The 20,376-nt window shown below is 37.2% G+C and overlaps 1 protein-coding gene across 7 annotated transcripts in view; it reads right to left on the reverse strand.

Annotated features, from left to right (window-relative positions):
- Positions 1 to 20,376, reverse strand: part of BARD1 (BRCA1 associated RING domain 1) — an 83,408-nt gene that overhangs the window by 61,913 nt on the left and 1,119 nt on the right. For 2 of the 7 annotated variants that reach the window (XM_003254038.3, XM_012502001.2), the window contains exons 2-3: positions 9,807 to 9,863; positions 4,723 to 4,871 (exon numbers count right to left, since the gene is read on the reverse strand). The exons of 2 other annotated variants lie outside the window; for them this stretch is intronic. In XM_003254038.3, coding sequence (XP_003254086.1) covers positions 4,723 to 4,871; positions 9,807 to 9,863 — 206 coding nt within the window. The remainder of the gene's footprint in view (positions 1 to 4,722; positions 4,872 to 9,806; positions 9,864 to 20,376) is intronic. 3 more of the 7 variants (XM_012501991.2, XM_012501993.2, XM_004092024.3) reach the window with 2 other exon arrangements.

Genomic DNA, 20,376 nt, shown 5'->3' on the forward strand with positions numbered 1-20,376 from the left:
TTATGGGTGAATGCTTCTCGGCATGATAAATCATCATATTCATTTCATGAAGAAAAATATTGGTCTTTCCTCTGCACAGAAAATTCCTTAATGATAATATTTAAAAGAATTCTATTCTCTGAATTTCAGAGTACATCACAAAATATTGAGGAACAGAGATGCATGTGTTACTAAGGAGCTGCTTGGCCAAGTTTTTTCTTAAAATTTAATAATCAACTATAGAAAAAAGAGGCAATTAGAAAATGTGATTTAGCTATCATTAATCTACATGAAAGGATTATAATCATGTACATTGTGTGCCTTTCAAATTATTCTCTATTATAGGTTTCACAACAGAAGCTGAGAAATCTCTTTGACGAACCAGTCTCTTATTAAAAATCAAAGGAAAGTCCTTTGCTACCATCTGTGCAACATTAACGCCTTCACTGAAGAATGATTATTTTGTAAGTCAGGAAGCATTTAGTTCTATTTAAGAAAAACAACAGCAACACAGCTATTCAAACATTCATCTTCCTCTACTATAAGAAAGTCATAGCATATATGAAACACTATGTAATCGTTACAGAAAGACGAGCATCTCTCTGTAAAGCAGAAAATAGAAAAAGAAATTGTAATACTATAAAAGCATAATCAAAGTTTTTTTTTTAATGTCACCAACACCAACATGTTTCACAGAACCTGATGAGCACCTGCAAGGTCTGACTTAATATGATAGGGCTGAAGAGAAAATAAAAACTTTTAAATTTACCTCCATTAGTAAAAAGAAAATCATGTTATAAAGGATAAGGTAAAATTATCCATAAATGGTCGTCAGCAAAATTTGACAGACAATCCTCTTTGAAGTACACTGAACCAAGAAAAATCTGTTCAAGTATTTAGAAGCTCATTTTAGAAAGTATTACTATAAATTAGGCTTCTTTATCTCCAGTATACCATACACGATGTCCATGACTTGACAAGTTCTTCCTAATTGCCCACCTTAATTACAGTAATTATATATATTATAGTAAATGCAAGTAACAAGGTTCATTTGAAAGATAAATTGTGAACTACAAGGTTTTTAAAAGAGAAAATGTGAGAGATGTTCACCATTCCGCTTAATTCATCATCTTCTACACATGACCATTTAACAGAATTATACAATTTTGGAGTGACAGCTTAGGAATCACTTAATCTAATACCCTTATCCTAATGAGATCATTTTCCAATCTCCTCATTATTATAAAGAAGACCAACTGTCATTTGTCCCCAACTATCAGTTCCTGGTATATAGTTTACCTTCTAACCTTTTAGTTCTAGAAGTACTTACTAGATAATCAATTACCACAAAGGTATTGCATAAAATACACTGAATAGACAAACTATAAAGAAACAAAGGGAAATGTTCCAGAAAAAAATCTCCAATGCCCTTCAAGGCTGGTTTGTTTTGGGAAGAATTTGGGATGAAAAGTTGGGGACTATACCACTTATATTAAAGTAGAAAAAGCTCTGCACCATAGAATTTAGAGATGTGGACAGAAGGTTATAATTCAATATGTTTATACTCTAAATTTATTGTCATTTCCTATCAAAGTAGCAAAGAAAGATATTACCATTATAATTTTTTAAGAAGGCCGATGAATGCATAGATGTTATCATTATGAAATGAATTATTTAAACCAAATTCTAAGAATGTATTTTAAATTATTTTAATTAGGTCAGGCACAATTAGCTCGTGCCTGTAATCCCAGCACTCTGGGAGGTCCAGGTGGGAGAATCATTTGAGGCCAGGAGTTCAAGACCAGCCTGGGCAACAGAGCAAGACCCTATCTCTTCTAAAAAAAAAAAATAATAATTGGCTAGGTGTGTGGTGGTGAGTGCCTGTAGTCCTAGCTACTCGGGAGGCTGAAGTGGGAGGATCTCTTGAACCCAGGAGTTCAAGGCTGCAGTGAGCCATGATGGCCCCACTGCACTCCATCCTGGGCAACAGAGCAAGACACTGTCTCAAAATAAATAAATAAATAATTTTAATTAAGTTTAGTCTCTAGGATATAAATTAGCACTGCTAATTTTTATCCAACTCAATTCAACAAACATAATGAATACCTACACTTCTAACCAAAAAGTTGTGCAAAATAGAAAAACAGTAAGAAATTTACAGCACAAGTGCCCTGTGTAGCCTTGGTCCTCAGTTTCCTTACCTACAGAATAATGGGATTAAAGACGACCTTCGTGTTCCTAAATTTCAGATTATGTGTTATCTAAACAGTGAACTTCAACTCAGCTTAATATAAGTAACGTTGAGGGCAGTGCTTAAGTCTGGTAAGGACTAAAGTAATTATTCCTAATTATAATACGGAAAACAAACACAAAATGCCCTTTGGGAAATTAATCAGTAGAATTATCTCTCCAATCTCCAACTCTACTTAGATGAGAAAGACTACATTCTTAAAGGCCTCAGAAACTTGTTCTAAAATCAATTTTCCTAAATATCTTTAATGATGAAATATGAAGAAAGCATTTCATATTCCATAGTCCTCAAAATATAAATGACTCAAACATCACTAGCTAGAATAAAATTTCTGGAAAGGAGTCTTATCTTACTCTTTTTTGCACCCCTATGGTATGCCATAACTGACAGCGGTAAATTCATCAAGGGTTACCCTGCTCTCCATTTATCACCATTAAAAATGTTATATTGTTATAAATTGTGTTCCTCCCCCACCAAAATTCACATGTTGAGATCCTAACCCCCCAGTAACTTAGAATGTGACTTTACTTGGAAATAAGGTCATCACAGATGTAACTAGCTAAAATGAAGCGATACTGGAGTAGGGTGGACCCCTAATGCAATATGACACCTGTCCTTTAAAAAGGGGGAGATTTGATACAAACAAGGAGAAAACCATGTAAACATAAAGATGGCCATCTACAAGACAAGGAGACTGGCCTAAAACAGGTTCTGTCTCACAGACCTCAACAAAAAACCAACCTTGCGTACACTTTGATCTCAGACTTCCAGTGTCTGGAATTGTGAGACAATAAATTTCTGTTGTTTAAGCCACTCAGTTTGTGATACTTTGTTACAGCAGTTCTAGCAAATGAATACATTACTATACAGCAACTGGTGAAGAACCAAATCAAAATATCATCATAGCCACAAATCCCAAAGTAGCACTCCAAATTTCAATGCAAAGCCAATAATCCTAACAGACCACACACTCCCAAGAATCTAACGAAAGTCATTTACACACAAACATGAACAGTTTTCATACTGCACAATTAACTCAAGAAACTCACTGAACTCTTACCCACTTCAACTCTGAACACTGCCAAAGGTGCATGGGCCCTTGATTAAGAACCCCTGCACTGACCCTTGGTAACTATGTGGGGAGAGAAAGCTAGATCACACACCAATCTCTTTTAACTAGAAAATAAACACTGTCAGTACTGTCTTTGAATAGGAAGAGTTCAGATGAACTAATGACAGAATTTTTCTTCAGTGTGTTCTTAAAAAGGTTTACAACTACAATACCATTTTTTAAAAAGGGAAACTTTTTAAAATGTGTGTGTACAGTTACATCTGAAAGTAAGAAAAACTTCTGCACTACAGCACATTTTATCATAAAAGAATAGAGTTGAATACAATGATGCAGATAACTAGCCGAAGGAAAATTTTCATAGGTATAGACTGATGTAAGTTCTAATTCTTAAAATATGGACCCGTGGTAAGACTCGAAGTTTTTGCCACATTTCTTTACTTTGTACAATCAACTTCATCTTTAGTAGCTGACAATAAGACATCATGGCAGGATTCTAAGAATAAAAGATTTAAAAATAGAAATCTAACAATTTTATATGAGCATTAGCAATCATCCATGGCATCCTGCCAGTCAAGAACAGGTTCTTCTACAAACACACACTAAAATAGCATGATCTGGTCAATAAAAAGACAACTCTAATATCCAATTATGAAGATACAAAACACTTTACATTCTTTCCACAGTTAATTAGTTATCAGCAGAAAGCACAATGGAAAGATATATAGTTAATACACAGAGTCTAAGGACAATTTGAAAAACGTTAACCCCCACTTAAATAGAAAAGAAAATGAATATTAGATTTCTGCTCTTTCAAAATGTGCTCATCTAATTAATTCAGTCTAGAAAAGTGATCCATGGAAAAATGTAGTATTCTATCTTGGGAAAGTGTATTTAAGTGAGTTAAGTGCTATTAAGGCCAAAATCACTATTCCATATATATTCTACAGAAGTTATCATAAATGTAAAAAGCAGGCAGTGTAAAACAGCAAAAAAGTTCCTGGATTTACAGTCAGAAATGGGCTTTATTTCTCCAGCTTCTAGTACTAAGTACACATGTGGCTGTAGGCAAGGTTATTTCACCTCTCTGGACCTTGATTTCTCAACTATAAAATAAGGGCATTAGACTTTAATTATCTCTACGGTTCCTGTCATTTCTCAAAATGATCTTCCAAAAAACCACCGGGTGTGGTGTCACATGCATGTACCAGGGAGGCTGAGGTTGGGGGAATCCCTTGAGTGCAGGAGTTCAAGTCCGGCTTGGACAACACAGATTCCACGGCTATTAAAAAAAAAAAAAAAAAAAAAACTACAGATTTTAAAATCTGAAATATGTATTTCAGAATTCCAGATAGATGTTTTATATCCTTTATGAATATGAATTCATCAGTTTTTAACTAAGAGAGATAGGGATAGTTCTTACCTGAGAGCTTATTGTCATGTAGCAAATTTCGAAGCTTACTACAAAGTTGAATCATGCTGTCCAGTTGTCTATTTATTTTCACGTCTTGTATCCAGGCCGGAGTGTAACACACTGGACATCCAGTTCCAATGCAGTCACTTACACAATTACTTTAAAAGAATTAAAAAAAGAAAAAATCAACCCATTCAGCAGAATCTAAATTCCAAAAACTAAACAGTTTGAACAGAAATGGAGCAGAGGTTATTCTAACATACAATGGTCAATTGTAATATCCTTGTTAAATACTGTTTTAAAGAGTAAAATACACACATCAAATCTAAAGTTGCTCATGTAATTTGCAATGAAGAGACTTTACTTAGCCTGATATTAGTCCGCATAATTTTTCCTACAAATAAATCTGTAGCTTCTAAAGGTTACAGAGATGTAACAGAAAGATAGAATGCCTAATGCATAGTAGTTGTGCATCCTAACTTTTGCTATCTTAGCATTCCATGAAAATACCTAAAACTACTGCAGAGACTGGGAAAGACCTTTTGTTTTGTTTTTGGACTAGTATCTCAAGGCTTTAAAGTAGCTTTTGGGAAAAGATCTTTGACTCTTTCGGACAATTTTAAAACCTATAGACTCAATTACCTGGGTTATCTAGGCACTAAAGTTTCAGAGTTAGAAGAGTTTTTCTAATTTTGGGGTTTATAGACCTTTTGCAAATCTGATGAAAATCTATACATACTCATGTAAAAAGAGGGATTCACGATCCCCCCCACAAGCCCATCTGTGAATTCCAGAATAAGAATTCTATAAATCTCCTCCTTCATTGGCCTCACCAGATGGGTTCCAGTAGGACTGAGTAAGTAATGTAAAAGTGGAAAAGCCACATCTTCCCCAAGTACCACAGGACATTCCTTGTCACAGGACCCAATCCTCTGTAGACAGAGAGGATTCTTACTCAATATGAACTATCTTCAGACAAAACCTACGCCATTTCTAATTTTTGTATCCTTGGCTTCTAGCACGATTCCTGACAGAATGCAACTCAAAAAAAATGTAATATGAATCTGTAACCCATACCAGAGCTGGAAGAGACTTTTGAGATCATCTAATTCAAAAAATGTCACTGGGGTCAATAAATGTCAACTTTCTTTAGCAAAGGATCTTCTGTACATTTGTTTGCTAGTAGTTAAGAACTCTAACTTGGAATCCCAACACAAAAAAATATGTAAAACTGATTACTCATGCAATTTAAATCATTTGTGCAATACTTAATTATCAGTAAAATACAATCTGAAATCAATTCATCAAGAACTACCACCTCATTTTTGGATGAAGAAAATGAGATCCAGTTATTTAAGTTACTTGTCCAGCACTGCACTAGTACTCAGATCAGACTAGTATTTTATATATTCTGTAACATTTTATAAACTATTCCCAAATTATTTTATAAACATTAATTTGGAATTCTGAAAAAATGTCATTTTTCAGTGGATCTGTATAGCTCAGCGAGTGAATATTTCTCAAATGACCCGTGTGTTATGTCATAAAATCATGCTGAGTAAAAGATAAATTCAAAGTACTAGATAAACCAATGAAATTTCATGTAACAGAGTATAAAAATTTATTGATATAGTTTCAGATTCCACACTGTGATGAACCTAAAGAAAACAGCACTTGTTGGCCAGGCATAGTGATTCATTCCTGTAATCTCAGCACCTTGGGAGGCCCAGTCAGGAGAATTGCCTGAACCCAGGAGTTCAAGACCATCCTGGGCAACATGGCAAAACCCTGTCTCTACAAAAAACTACAAAAATTAGCCAGGCATGGTGGGGCGCACCTGTAGTCTCAGCTACTCAGAAAGTGAGATTGGATGATCACCTGAGCCGAGAAGTTGAGGCTGTAGTGAGCCATGATCGCACCACTGCGCTCCAGCCTGGGTGACAGAGTGAGACTCTTGTCTTCACAAAAAATAAAAATAAAAAAGCACTTGTCAAGTTTTGGTGTAGTATTAAAGAAGAATAGCCACAGTTATCTAAAAAAGCTACTGAAAAGGGCCGGGCACGGTGGCTCACACTTGTAATCCCAGCACTTTGGGAGGCCGAGGCGGGCGGATCATGAGGTCAGGAGATCGAGACCACGGTGAAACCCCATCTCTACTAAAAAATACAAAAAATTAGCCGGGCGTGGTGACGGGCACCTGTAGTCCCAGCTACTCGGAGAGGCTGAGGCAGGAGAATGGCGTGAACCCGGGAGGTGGAGCTTGCAGTGAGCCGAGATTGCACCACTGCACTCCAGCCTGGGCGACAGAGCGAGACTCCGTCTCAAAAAAAAAAAAAAAAAAAAAAAAAAGCTACTGAAAATACTTCAATACTTCTTCCAACCACAATTATGTATAAAGCCAGATTTTCTTCAATCAAAAAAAATCACAATAGACTGAATATATAAGTTGAGAATGTAGCTGTTTTCTATTCAGCAAGACAGAGATTTGCAAAAATGTACAACAGTGCCACTCTATTTTTTTCTTTGATTTGTAAAATTGTTATTTTTCCTTACAAAGTGTTGTGTTTGTATTAATGGGCTTATTATTTTTAAATTAATTCTTTTTTCTAAAAGTCTCAGTTTTGTATGGTAAATGCATGAACACACAAAAGCTCTTTATGGTTCTCAATTCTGAAGAATGCAAAGTGGTGTGAGACCAAAACGTCTGAGCACCCCTGCCACATGTCTTAAATTGTATCTTAGAGAGTAGATGAATTACTTTTATTAGTTGAACTGAGCTATGTCAAAATCATTTTAAAACCTCATTGCTGAGCAGTTTTAACTCAAAATCTGCAAGAATAAAAACAGCTACCATAATTTTTGGCATTATATAATCAAAACAAATCAAAACTGCACTGAATGAATTCTTTCTTATGCTCATGTCATATACAGATAATCATTTTCTCTTTTAAGATGTTCTCATGTCTCAACCTTTTATTGGCTGTTTTAAGTCACAGAGTCCTTTAGGATCTGATTAAACGTATGGATCCCCCACCCCACCACATACATAAACCAACTTTGCACAAAATGTCATGGAGTTCATTATGCTCTAGCAGCTTTGTGACTGACCTATTGTATACAGTGAGCAAACCCATCATCCGTCAGCTGAAACAAAATACATCTGCTTGCCACAGAGTGGGGACAGGGAGTGGGCATCATTTCGTAAGCAGATCCATGGGAGGCATTTTGGAGGCAGTGACATTTCAGCTGATATATAACTGGTAAAAAGTAAGCCTCACAGAAATCTGGCATGAGTACATTTCACGTGGAAGAAATAGCAAGTGCCCAAGTCCTGGGGCGGGAGTGAACTTGGTGTACTGAATGAACTAAAAGGAGAAGTGCTGGAACAGTGTGAGCCACAGGTAAATGACGTCCAAGAGGCAGACACGGTCTAGGTCCCATACAGGGTTTTGCAGACCAGAGGGCAGAGTTTGGATTTTATTCTAACTGCAATAGGAAGCCACTAAAGAGTTTAAGCAGGGTAATGATACGGATGTTATCGAGATTTTTCAAAGATCACTGTCAAGAATGTAGAAAATGAGGAAGGGGTGATGATGCCAAAAAGGGAAGACCAGTTATGAACCCATCACAATAGTATGAGCAGAGATAATACAATGATGGCCTGGAACAAACTACAAACTGTAGAAAATTCAGGAAAAAAGGTGGGAAAATTCAAGATTCAGGACACATTTTGAGGCAGAACTGACAGAACTTAGTGATGTGGGATAAGCAACCTAGCAGTAACTGGTACAATTTATTGTGATGAAGATTACCCAGGCAGGAAAAGGCTGAAGAGGAGGATGATCAAGAGTTCAGCTCTGAACATACCAACTTTAAGATGCCTTTTCTTTCATCATCTAAACAGACATATCTGGTAGGCAACAGGTACCACCTCCTACCCCCTCATCCTCCTGCTGGATATCCCTCATATAACAGATGTTTTTCCAGAAAAAAAATTGGGACCCAAAACATAGCTGTCTCCCAGACAACCTTAGCCCTTGAAGTAATACACAAGGTTATTTTCATATATGCTCAAATTTCCGAATGTAGTTTGTTCATGCCAGACAGTAACATACTCATAACTGGAAATAATTAAAAGATTAATTCAAAGGAGACTGTATTTTCCCTGTCTCATAGGCAATTAAACTAAGACACTTTATCTCTCAACTGATTTCTCCTGAACAAGAAATAAGAGATAAAAATCTAATCTTCTGACCTATAAGCCAGGGCCGTCACATGGGTACAATTTCACAATAACTGGTATGCATTGAATTGTGTCCCCCAAAAAGATGTTTGAGTCTTCACCCCTCAGTTACTGTGAATGTGACCTAATTTGGAAACAGGGGCTCTAGATGATCAAGTTAAGATGAGCTCATTAGGGTGAGCCCTTATCCAATATAACTGGTATTCTTATTAAAAAGGGAAATTTGACACAGAGAGAAGCATGCACTCAAGGAAGAATGCCAGGTGTACACGAAAGTAAAGACCAGAGTGATGCATCTCCAAGTCAAGGAACAACGAAGATTGCTAGGGGAAAGGCATGGAGGAGATTCTCCCTCGCAGCCCACAGAAGGAACCAACCCTGTCATCATCTTGATCTTAGACTCCTAGCCTACAGAACTAGAGAGACAATACAATTCTGTTGTTCTAAGCCACCCAGTTTTTGGTTCTTTGCTATGGCAGCCTTAGGAAACTAATATAATAACTATAAAAACTATACTTTCATAATTTTGAGTCTAGAATCAAAACTTAACCGGAAATTTTAAAAACACCTATTTGGATTATATAAAAGGTATTAATTTTTTTCCTCAAATTTGACAAAGCTGTCTACTAAGCTTTGTAACTTTGAACAAGTCATCCTCTTTGAGCTTTGGTTTTCTTATTTGTAAATTAAGACAGTTTTAAAGATCAAACTAAGATAACATACAGTAGGTTACTTTGCAGACTTTGAAAGTTACACAAACATCAAGTACCATTATTATCAACAAGATTACATGATTGTTATCTAGTAAAAAACATAGTTGTACTATACACATCAAGCCATAATTACTTACCTACAGAAGATGTGCTCACATCCTCCTAAGCAAACAGGCTGTCTCAGAATGTCAGTGCTGTTTGAAGAAATTAAAACAATCAAGACTTGAGTTATTGTTAGATAAACATTTCACACCCAATATTTCATCCAAGGCTCAACACTACCATATTCCTCACTTTCTCAAAGCAGAAGGTATTAAGGATGTATTTATCTGAAAGGCTGTAACTCCCTGGTTAAATATTATACCATAACATACCTGCTGATTTTAAATAGTAACTACCAAACTCAGTACAAGTTATAATACATTTTAAAATGTATTTTCTAGAAAGTTGGAGAAAGGAACAATTTTGGTCAAGTATCTCTAAACCTCTTAAGGCAAAACCAACTACTGGCTGCTTCTTTCAACTACTAAGGTGGATCTTCCCCTGATGATTCAAAGTGTAGACCATATACCTCAAAAGGCGACCCACACGTAGAATGACCATATTGTCCAAATGAGAAAACTTCTGAGAGTGAAGAGGAGTGATAATTGAATAGGATGCTGGGACAACAGGAATAAACCAGGACTGCCCCAGACAAACCAGGATATCTAGTCATTTTGACCATAAGAATCCACGGTTTCCCATTTGAAAAAACACCTGTTTCTTACTACTGTAAAGTAGCCATCAATTTTTCACAGATACATTGTGAAAAATGCAGCCATTCTTTCAGTTCACAGAAAGTTAATTGTTCTTTAAGCAAATGTAAACAGAAATCTGAATCAGATTGGCAGTCTGTCTGCAGACAGAATGAAGTTCCCTGCAGTGAGCAAACAGACACAGAAACAAAATATTCCTAATATTGTCCATCAAAATATCTGCTACATTTGTTAATCCTAAGAAGGTAATAATACTAATAAATACACACCAAGACATTATACTCAGTGGATGTAATGTGCCCAGAGAAGTAAAGCCTTTTAAATGATGAGCACTTTTTGTGCTTGGTTTATTATACTAACTCTAAAACCTTTAGATATTTACACCATTATTATCAAATTACTTCTGTACGCATACCACATATCAATAAAAACAATTCTTCACATTTCTTGAAAGTTGGAAAGTATCACACTGCACATCTTAATAGATATGAACATTCAAGTGAAATTGAGCTTTTCAGAAAGATTGCTAAAAACAGAGTACACACCCACAGTGTTATTCTCAAGATACTGAAAATGGTGCTCACTGACATTACAAAACCTATTACTTTTTAAAAACTCACCATGTCTGATTTTTGTATCACAGTATGTAAAATGTACTGATAAAAATATGACTTGTGACTCTGCCAATTAACATGATCTCTTTCAACATTCATACTGTGCCTATAATTTTTGTTATTTGACCTACCAAACCTAACCTCCTTTTCCCCATCAAGTGTACTGAATTCTATTTCGTGGCAAGCTCCTCCTATTATAATATCCTTCCTTTATCTCTTTTATTACATCGCCCTGGCCAAACCTCCACCTTCAGGTTGCTCTCTACCTTGAAAGAAGTCCATTCAGTTTCCTAGCACCTTGGATTCCCTATCCAGCCCAGGCCAGAGTTAACTATTTCCAAGCCACCTTCACCACTACCTAATTGTGCTGACCTCTTAGACACTCATGGACGCCAATCTATAATGCTATAAAGGCCCCAGAGTCTACTTCTTCCCTGCCCACTCAGGCTGTGAATGACCACTATTAAAAAAAAAAAAAAAAAAAAAAAAGGAAAGAAAGATGTATAAACTTCTCTGTATAAATTCATTTGGTAGCAACCGGGTACTGAGGCTCATGCCTGTAATCCCAGCACTTTGGGAGGCCAAGGCGAAAGGATCACTTGAGGCCAGGAGCTTGACCAGCCTGGGCAACATGGTGAAACCCTGTCTCTACTAAAAATACTAAAATTAACCAGGTGTGGTGGTGCATGCCTGTAATGCCAACAACTTGGGAGGGTGAGGCACAAGAATCACTTGAACCTGGAAGGTGGAGGTTGCACTGAGCCAAGATTGAGCCACTGCACTCCAGACTGGGTGACAGAGCGAGACCCTGTATCAAAAATAAATAAATAAAATTTAAAAAATATAAAAATTAGCCAGGCATGGTAGTGCACACCTGTAATCCCAGCAACTTGGGAGGCTGAGGCACAAGAATCACTTGAACCCAGGAGGCACAGGTTGAGGTGAGCCGAGATTACACCCCTGCACTCCAGCCTGGGTGACAGCCAGACCCTGTCTCAAAAATATAAAATAAAATAAAGACATAAAATTTATCTGGTAGCCTCTTCATTTTTGTATCTCTACCAAAGTCATGTATTCGATATTCTGTAAGTAAACAGACAAACGAATAGATGGTTATTCAAAACAATCTCTATGCTTCCTCATCTCATTAACTTTACTGGAACTTAATGGTGTAAGTTTTTTAACACCTAAATACATTTTTATCTCTTCACCAATCATCTTACCCCTTCCTAGAGTCTAAGAGGAAAATTCTATCTCCTTTAGTCACTCTTCCTAAAATGTGCTACTCTATCTCTAGTTGCCATATCTTTCCTGCCTCCCAAAGCACTAGATCATTCATAATAGTTGCCTTTCTTCTCTCATTTGCATCTACACATGAACAGGTAATCTCTCCTTTGACGCAGAAAAACACTGTTTTGATCATACCTCCCATTTTATCTTCTGCTCCATCTCTTCCCTTTCTTGAACAGATAAAAGTTCTTAAATGAGTGCTCCGTACCAGCTACGCCCATCTCCTCACCTTCCTAGCTTTAACTCCCTCCACTCTGCTGAAACTGTTTTCCAAAGCATTTTTGGTCCCCTTCTCTCTGACCACTCTGGGAAATAGCACTGATCTCATCTTCTTTCCTGAAACCTTTCCTTCCACCGCATTTTAATATTTTTATACACATTGATCTGCCTATTTCAGCATTTCCTTAGCTGCTTTTCCTACCTCTCCACGTAGGCATACCCCTAGGATGCAGTCCATAGCCTTCTGGCTTTCTCTGGCAATACTTGACTCAATGCCTTGATTCTGTTTCTCAACTTTAAATTTCCTTCCTAAGATGACTGAACTCTTTAGCTATAGTTCTTAACCTTCACTCTAGCAATAAGATGCTATCACATATTAGTAATGATTTAACATGTGGGAATAACTCATCAATTGTACTATTTATTCTAATTAGTGAGTTAGAATATATATTTGTGTTGCTGTTAACAGATAAGGAAAGACAATGGAAATGTGAATGAGAACTATGTGCACTTGTGTGTATTGGGGGAGGGAACAAGAAGAAGTGTGTTAGCCAAGCTGAGAGACAAGGGAGTGCCAAATTCAGCGGCACATGCCTGCAATCCCAGCTACTCAGGAGGCTGAGGCAGGAGGATCGCTTGAGCCCAGGAGTTCAAGGCTATAGCATGCCATGATCATGCCTGTGAATAGCCACTGCGCTCCAGCCTGGACAACACAGCAAGAACATGTATCTTTAGAAAAAATTTTTTTACGAATTATTACAACTAGGAGATACCTATCAAGAATATAAATGCATCCAACTTTAACTCGGCTATTCCACTGCCAGGAATTTATCCTTCAGCAACACTAGATACTTGCAAAAATGAAACTTTCAAACATTGAAGACATCTAGACAAGATTCTAAAACCTTCCAGCGATTAAGAAATAATAAAATTAAATGTCATACTTTTTTTAAAAAAAGGAATCAGGATAACATAAGACTTCTCAAGGGTAGTAAGAGATGCTACAGAACTGTGGAACGAGGTCTTCAAAATAATTATTGAAAATTATTTTGTACTTTGAATTCTACATCCACTAACTTCCATTGTCAAAGTTAACAGTAGTAAGAAAATTCATCTTTGAGAACAGTTAGGAAGTTAATAACGTCTAAAATGGAAAAAAAAAGAAATAGCAATATAAACATATTTGGAAATGTAGAGGTACATGCTTGTAAAACTAAAAAAAAAAGACAAAAGATGTTTCTGATGCATAGAACTCAGGGGTGATGGATGAAGCAAAGAATGTTTTCATTAATAGTCTGTCCTATTGACTCTGTCAACTATGTTCATGTATAACTTTATTTAAAAATATTTTAAATGTAGAGGCACATGACATCAGTATCACTCCAGCACTGCTTGTTACAGCAAAAGACCACAAACAACCTAAATTTTTCCAATAAGGAAATGGTTAAATGAATCATGCAACTACGTGGTGTTTAGTATCTGCTTATCTGAGGCAGTACAATGCTTATATGAACACAGAACCTCTTGAAGGATACACAAGAAACTGATAATTATGAGTTACTGAGGAAGATTCACACTTATCTGTCGTTCATTTAACAAATACTGAATGGCTATATACTGTTATTTTCATTCTTTTCACATACTGTTTACCATTTTAAAAAAAATTACTATTAAAAAGTTCTTCACAATCTGTAACACCTAAGCCATGCAACCTTTTCTCATTGCTCCTCAACAAAAACTGCTGTGGTCAGGTCAGTGTCTCTTACAACTATAATTAGCCTACGTCCAACTCTTGGATTTTAGTCTCAGCCATCACTTCTGCAAAATTCATGCCATGTAACATCTAAAGAACAAAGTTGACTGTGTTCCACTCTTTTCTAATGGACTTATAATCTGGCCGATTAGTTATATAAACCAAATTAACATGACTTAAAAGATGTACAAAATGCTCTAAAGTTACAAAGAAGAGAGCATCTAGTTGGGACTCTGGGATTCAATGTTGAAAACCAAATATTTGGCAGCGGGGGGTGGGGGTTGTTTTTGTTTTTTTGAAACAAGATCTTGCTCTGTTGTCCAGGCTGGAGTACAGTGGCATGATCACAGCTCACTGAGCTTTGGCTCCTGAGATGAAGAAATCCTCCCATTTCAGCCTCCCACATAGCTGAGACTACAGGTGCACACCACCATACCTGGCTAATTTTTTGTAGAGGTGGGGTTTCGCCACGTTGCCCAGGCTTGAAAACTAAATATTTTGTACAGATGATCCCTGACTTACAATGGTTCGACTCACAATTTTTCAGCTTTATTATCCTGCAAATGTAATACACATTCAATAGAAACCACACTTTGAATTTTGATCTTTTCCCAGGCTAGCAATATGCAGTACAATGCTGGGCCATAGCAGGAAGTCATTCTGTTTTTCACTTTTAGTATGGTATTCAATAAATTACACGAGCTATTAAACACTTTATTATAAAATAGGCTTTGTGTTAGATGATTTAACTCAACTGGGCTAATGTTAGTGTTCTGGGCACGTTTAAGGTAGGCTGGGCTATGCTATGATGTTTGGTAGGTTATATATATTAAATATATTTTCGACATACAATATTTTTAACTTACAATGGGTTGATCTAGACATAACCCCATCTCAAGTTCAGGAGCATCTGTATTTTAACTTCCTGATTTTCTATTTTTCTTGTCTTGAAATTAGACTCCAGCCCTACAGACAAGAGATCTTAACTTTCATTTTTTCTGAGCTCCCCAACCCACCATTACCTACCTAGCATGGTGTTAGATTAATGGCAGGATTTCAGTGAGTTCTTAAGTGAATGAACCAAATGGAAGCCTATATACAAAAATGCATTTGTATTAACAATTCCATTTTATCCTTACCCTATTTTCTGTTTGATATACATATATATTAGATAGAAAAAAACCACACAAATAAGAAAAGACATTTGCATGGTAACAGGATTTCTGTACCTTGAAAATTCAGCTACTCTACTTTTTCCCCATCTACAGTCATACTTCTGTAACTTTACATGTAGTTGATTTAGAAAGATCAGTGCTGTCAGAGGATAACTTGGGGAAGAATTAAGTAGTGAGAACAATTTTTTTTTAAAGAAGTTCTTACTGATATAAAATTTTCTTCGAAAAGAAAAAAAGGAAGGTAAATTCATCTGAGATTATAATACCAAGGCAGATCTATTTCTTCATAGAATGGCTCCCCTATATCTCCATGAAATATCAACTGCTATTTAATATTAGGCAAGACAGCTCCCACAATGCTCTTACATTTTAAAGAATCCTCAAGGTAATTTTAACGTGTGGACCAACATGTTGAACATCTAAATGTGCAGGCTCACCAAGCCAATTAAACAATTTTTCTTGTGTTTATCTTTAGAAGAATAAAGTGTTTAACAAGTAAAGTATATGGATAATGACATAGAACCTATAGGGGATTCTTAGCGATTCATGTAAATTAACTAGGTCTTCCGGTATTACCACTTGCAAAGGCCCTTCAAATGTGATCCTACCTTAAGTTCTTTCATATATTAATTTAACATACACGAAGAAACTATGTGTCTGGCATTGCGGCTACAAACGTGAACCTAGTTTTACTAAATATATAACTGAAGGAGACAGACATCACTCAAAATATTCCATAAAGAAATAAATCTCACAAATAAATTCTAACTTGGAAGATACGATACAAGCTGAACACCAACGATTTGTGCCTTTTCTGTACGTATGTTAAACTTCATCCAGTGGACACAAATAACTATGAAGTCCGCAAACTGAAAAGAACTTTACAAATCAACGAGTCCACTTTCCTCATTTTATAGATGAGGAACCAGAGCCCAGGAAAGCTACACAAATTGCTCTCTTTAGGAAGTTAACTATGTAAACCAACTGAGTATTCTGTTGTTAGGCTACTAATCACTGATTCGACCCTGTCTTAACTCTCTGTTCACCTGACCCAGTCCCCCTTTATCCTACAATTCTTTATAGTTAGTTATTTGCAAATAACACCCACCACCCCAGCTCCCCACAACCTGGCTCCATTTTAAAAATCTATTCATATCTAGGCCTGGCGTGGTGGCTCACGCCTGTAATCCTAGCACTTTGGGAGGCCAAGGAGTGTGGATCACAAGGTCAGGAGTTCGAGACCAGCCTGAACAACATGGTGAAACCCCGTGTCTACTAAAAATACAAAAATTAGCCGGGTGTGGTGGCACTCACCTGTAATCCCAGCTACTCAGGAGGCTGAGGCAGGAGAATCACTTGAACCTGGCAGGCGGAGGGTGCAGTGAGCCGAGATCACACCACTGCACTCCAGCCTCAGTGACAGAGGGAGACTGTCTCAGAAAAAAAAAAATCTATTCATATCTCAATTTAAAAGCCCATGAAGCTTCCTTCCACTGGCCCTACCCAAGTACTCTTCTCAGCACAATGTCGACCTGCACGACAATTTACCCTGAACTTGTATATATTTTATCCCTTATAATTAAGCATACACTCCTTAAGGGTAGAAGTAGAAAATGCATCACCTTATCACCCCTTACGAAGTGACTCAGTGATTTCTTGTTATTCTAATGAATAACCAGTGCCAAGGAGAAATCATTCCATTTGGGGATCACTGCTCTGTGAGAATGCCTCTGAACATTCAAAACTCATGAAGAAAGGCAAAAGCTGAACCTGGAGTCAGAAAACCTATCCTTTATTTCACAAATATTCATATAGTATTTAGTACATAACAGACACTGCTCAAGGCATCTTATGAATATCAACTCATTTTTTGCAGATGAAGAAAAGAAAGCATAAAAAGATAAAATAACCTAAATAATGGACCCAGGATTTGAACCCAGGGAATCTGACTCCAGATTCCATGCATTTAACATATACTCTATGCTGCCTCAAAGTATGAGAGAATTCAAAATTAAGCTTGATCACCTCTTAAACAATAACTCAGGAAAAAAAAATACCTATCATAAAGGTTAAAAGATTACTAACTTTTCATAAAAAGTTGATTAAAATGGCCCAAGTTACAATTGTCATAGATGTCTAATCCCACTCTCACCCTCAAAAATATGCCAAGAGGTACCTATTAATTCACAAAACAGTGTTATATGACACCTGGGGCTTCTACACTGCAGCTCCTATTATTATTTCCTGCTTCCTTTAGCAACACAGTATTACTGTGCTTTCTGCCAGCCTCTCAAATAACATGCTCTTCCTGTCTCATTTTTCCAAATCCTTAAATAGCTTCTTTCTGGTTGTGAGGCTTGGTCCTAATACAAATGTCACATCTGGCCTCTTGAACACTTTCATCGGCTTCACCTTGAAGCCATATTCATGTTAAAGGTCAAGAAAGGATGCCCGGTTATGTACCAATCCACCCTCACCAGCAAGTAATGCCTGCTGCAAAACAGATCCATGAGCAACACAAGACAGATGTCAGCTGCAAGCTGAATGTGAGGGTAATCGGGGTAATCACTGGCCCACTGGGTAGAACTCTGAAACTCTGTACAAAGGACATACTGACACAATTTCAAATAATATGACACCGCTTTGAATGGAGGGTAGCAAATGTAAGAAGCAGACCATTCTGAGTTGCTCCTTGCCAGCAATGTCAGGTGGCTACCAGGGCAAAGGCAGAGGTAGGAAGAATGCTTTTCCTCCTTGAGTAAGGTGCAGCTGGTCATGCTTTTTTCAGTATAGATAGTGCCAAAGTTGCAGAGACATCTACAGAGGAAAGCAAAATCATTTCTAAATATTAAAGCCCATGTATAGGCCAGGCATGGTGGCTTATACCTGTAATCCCAGCACTTTGGGAAGCTGAAGTGGGCAGATCACTTGAGGTCAGGAGTTGGAGACCAGCCTGGCCAACATGATGAAATCCCGTCTCTAGCAAAAATACAAAAATTAGCTGGGCATGGTTGTATGCACCTGTAGTTCCAGCTATTCAGTGGGGCTGAGTTCCTCAGACTCAGGGGGCTGAGGCAAGAGAATTGCTCGAACGCAGGGGATGGAGGTTGCAGTGAGCTGAAATCATGCCACTGCACTCTACCTTGGGTGACAGAGTGAAACTTTGTCTAAAAAAAAGAGAAAAAAGGCAGCCCATGTGATATAAAATTGTCTACCAAAAAGGATTTTTAAACCTAAGACATTAAGTTTATCAAGACTTTATCGACAGTTTAGCAACTATTGCCTGTGGGCCAAACCAAGCCAGCAGCCTGTTTCTGTACAGCCCTTAAGGAAAGAATGGTTTTTATATTTTTAAGGGAAGTAAAAATAAATAAGAACAAAAACTATTTGTGGGCAGAAAGGCCTAAAATATTAATTATCTGGCCCTTTACTGAAAAAATTTGCAGACCCCTACGTGAAAACATGCAGTCTAAGAGTTAAGATTCAGTTCATCCATAGAGGTTCAGAAACAAACTTAAAAAAAAAAAAAAAAAAAAAAATCAATGGCATTCAATAGCATTCTCTAGTCAAATGGGTGAGCCATGCTAAAAGTCTGGGCCTAGTTACTGATGTCTGCTTACACTCCTTTGCCTCTTACTGTCTACTCACTTCAGTTAGAAACTGGAAAAATATTTGGTAGGGGATAAAAAGTGAAACCGGCTTTGTTATTTTTCAGGACAACATATATTCATATATATTATCTATTTTGTCTCTCCCAAATCATGTAGCAAGCAAACACCACATTCTTTTAGATTAAGACACACATTATTTATCATTTATTCTATCACAACCACCAAACTCAATACTTTACATACATGTAAAATTTCATTTTGTCTCTTCCATATAAGCTCCCTAAGGGCTGGTATTGTCTGCTTTGTTCACTAACAAATCCCCCAATACCCAGAATAGGGTCTGGCACATTATGGGTGCTCAATAAATTTATGATTATTAATGAATCCTCACAAGAAAATAAGCTAATCATTAGTACTACTCATATGCGGGAAATTAGGCTCAGAGAGATGAATAACTTGGCCTACTCAATAGTGTCAAAGCTAGAACCTGAACTCAGGCATTCTGATTACAGTCTAAGTGAAGCCCTATGCTTCCATACAGGTATGTGCCAACGGAATGTCTAACTTTCGTTGGACTATTAAGGTGTGAACTATAATGCTTCTGTTATTGCAACTAGCAGTGCCAGTTTTAAATTTCCTATTCTCAGGTGACCCATGTGCTACAGGAAAACAAACACACAACTCAATGTCTTCATGTACCCATTTTTCTAAGTGAGTGTCACTTTTCTAAGAAGTGCAATGTCATTTTGTCACAGATAATAAAAGTTTTCGTCAAAGAAAATATAAGTGCAAAACTCTGACAGTTAACTCCTTTTCATTTTTAAAGAAGAAGTTTGGCCGGGCACGGTGGCTCACGCCTGTAATCCCAGCACTTTGGGAGGCAGAGGCGGGCGGATCACGAGTTTAGGAGATGAAGACCATCCTGGCTAACACAGTGAAACCCCATCTCTACTAAAAATACAAAAAATTAGCTGGGCATGGTGGCGGGCGCCTGTAGTCCCAGCTACTTGGGAGGCTGAGGCAGGAGGATGGCGTGAACCCGGGAGTCGGAGCTTGCAATGAGCCAAGATCTTGCCACTGCACTCCAGCCTGGGCGACAGAGCGAGACTCCGTCTCAAAAAAAGAAAGAAAAGAAAAAGTTGTGTTACTTATAATTTATGCAACTAAGTAACTTAAGTTCTGCAAGTTAGAAGTCAAAGGGGAAAAAAAGTCCAAAAAGGATATAAACTTTTGACAGCTACAAATAACAAAAAACCTGCCAGTGATCTTCATACAGAAATGCTTAGCTGT

The sequence above is a fragment of the Nomascus leucogenys genome, chromosome 22a (genome assembly GCF_006542625.1).
Source record: "Nomascus leucogenys isolate Asia chromosome 22a, Asia_NLE_v1, whole genome shotgun sequence".
NCBI classification, from domain to species: domain Eukaryota; kingdom Metazoa; phylum Chordata; class Mammalia; order Primates; family Hylobatidae; genus Nomascus; species Nomascus leucogenys.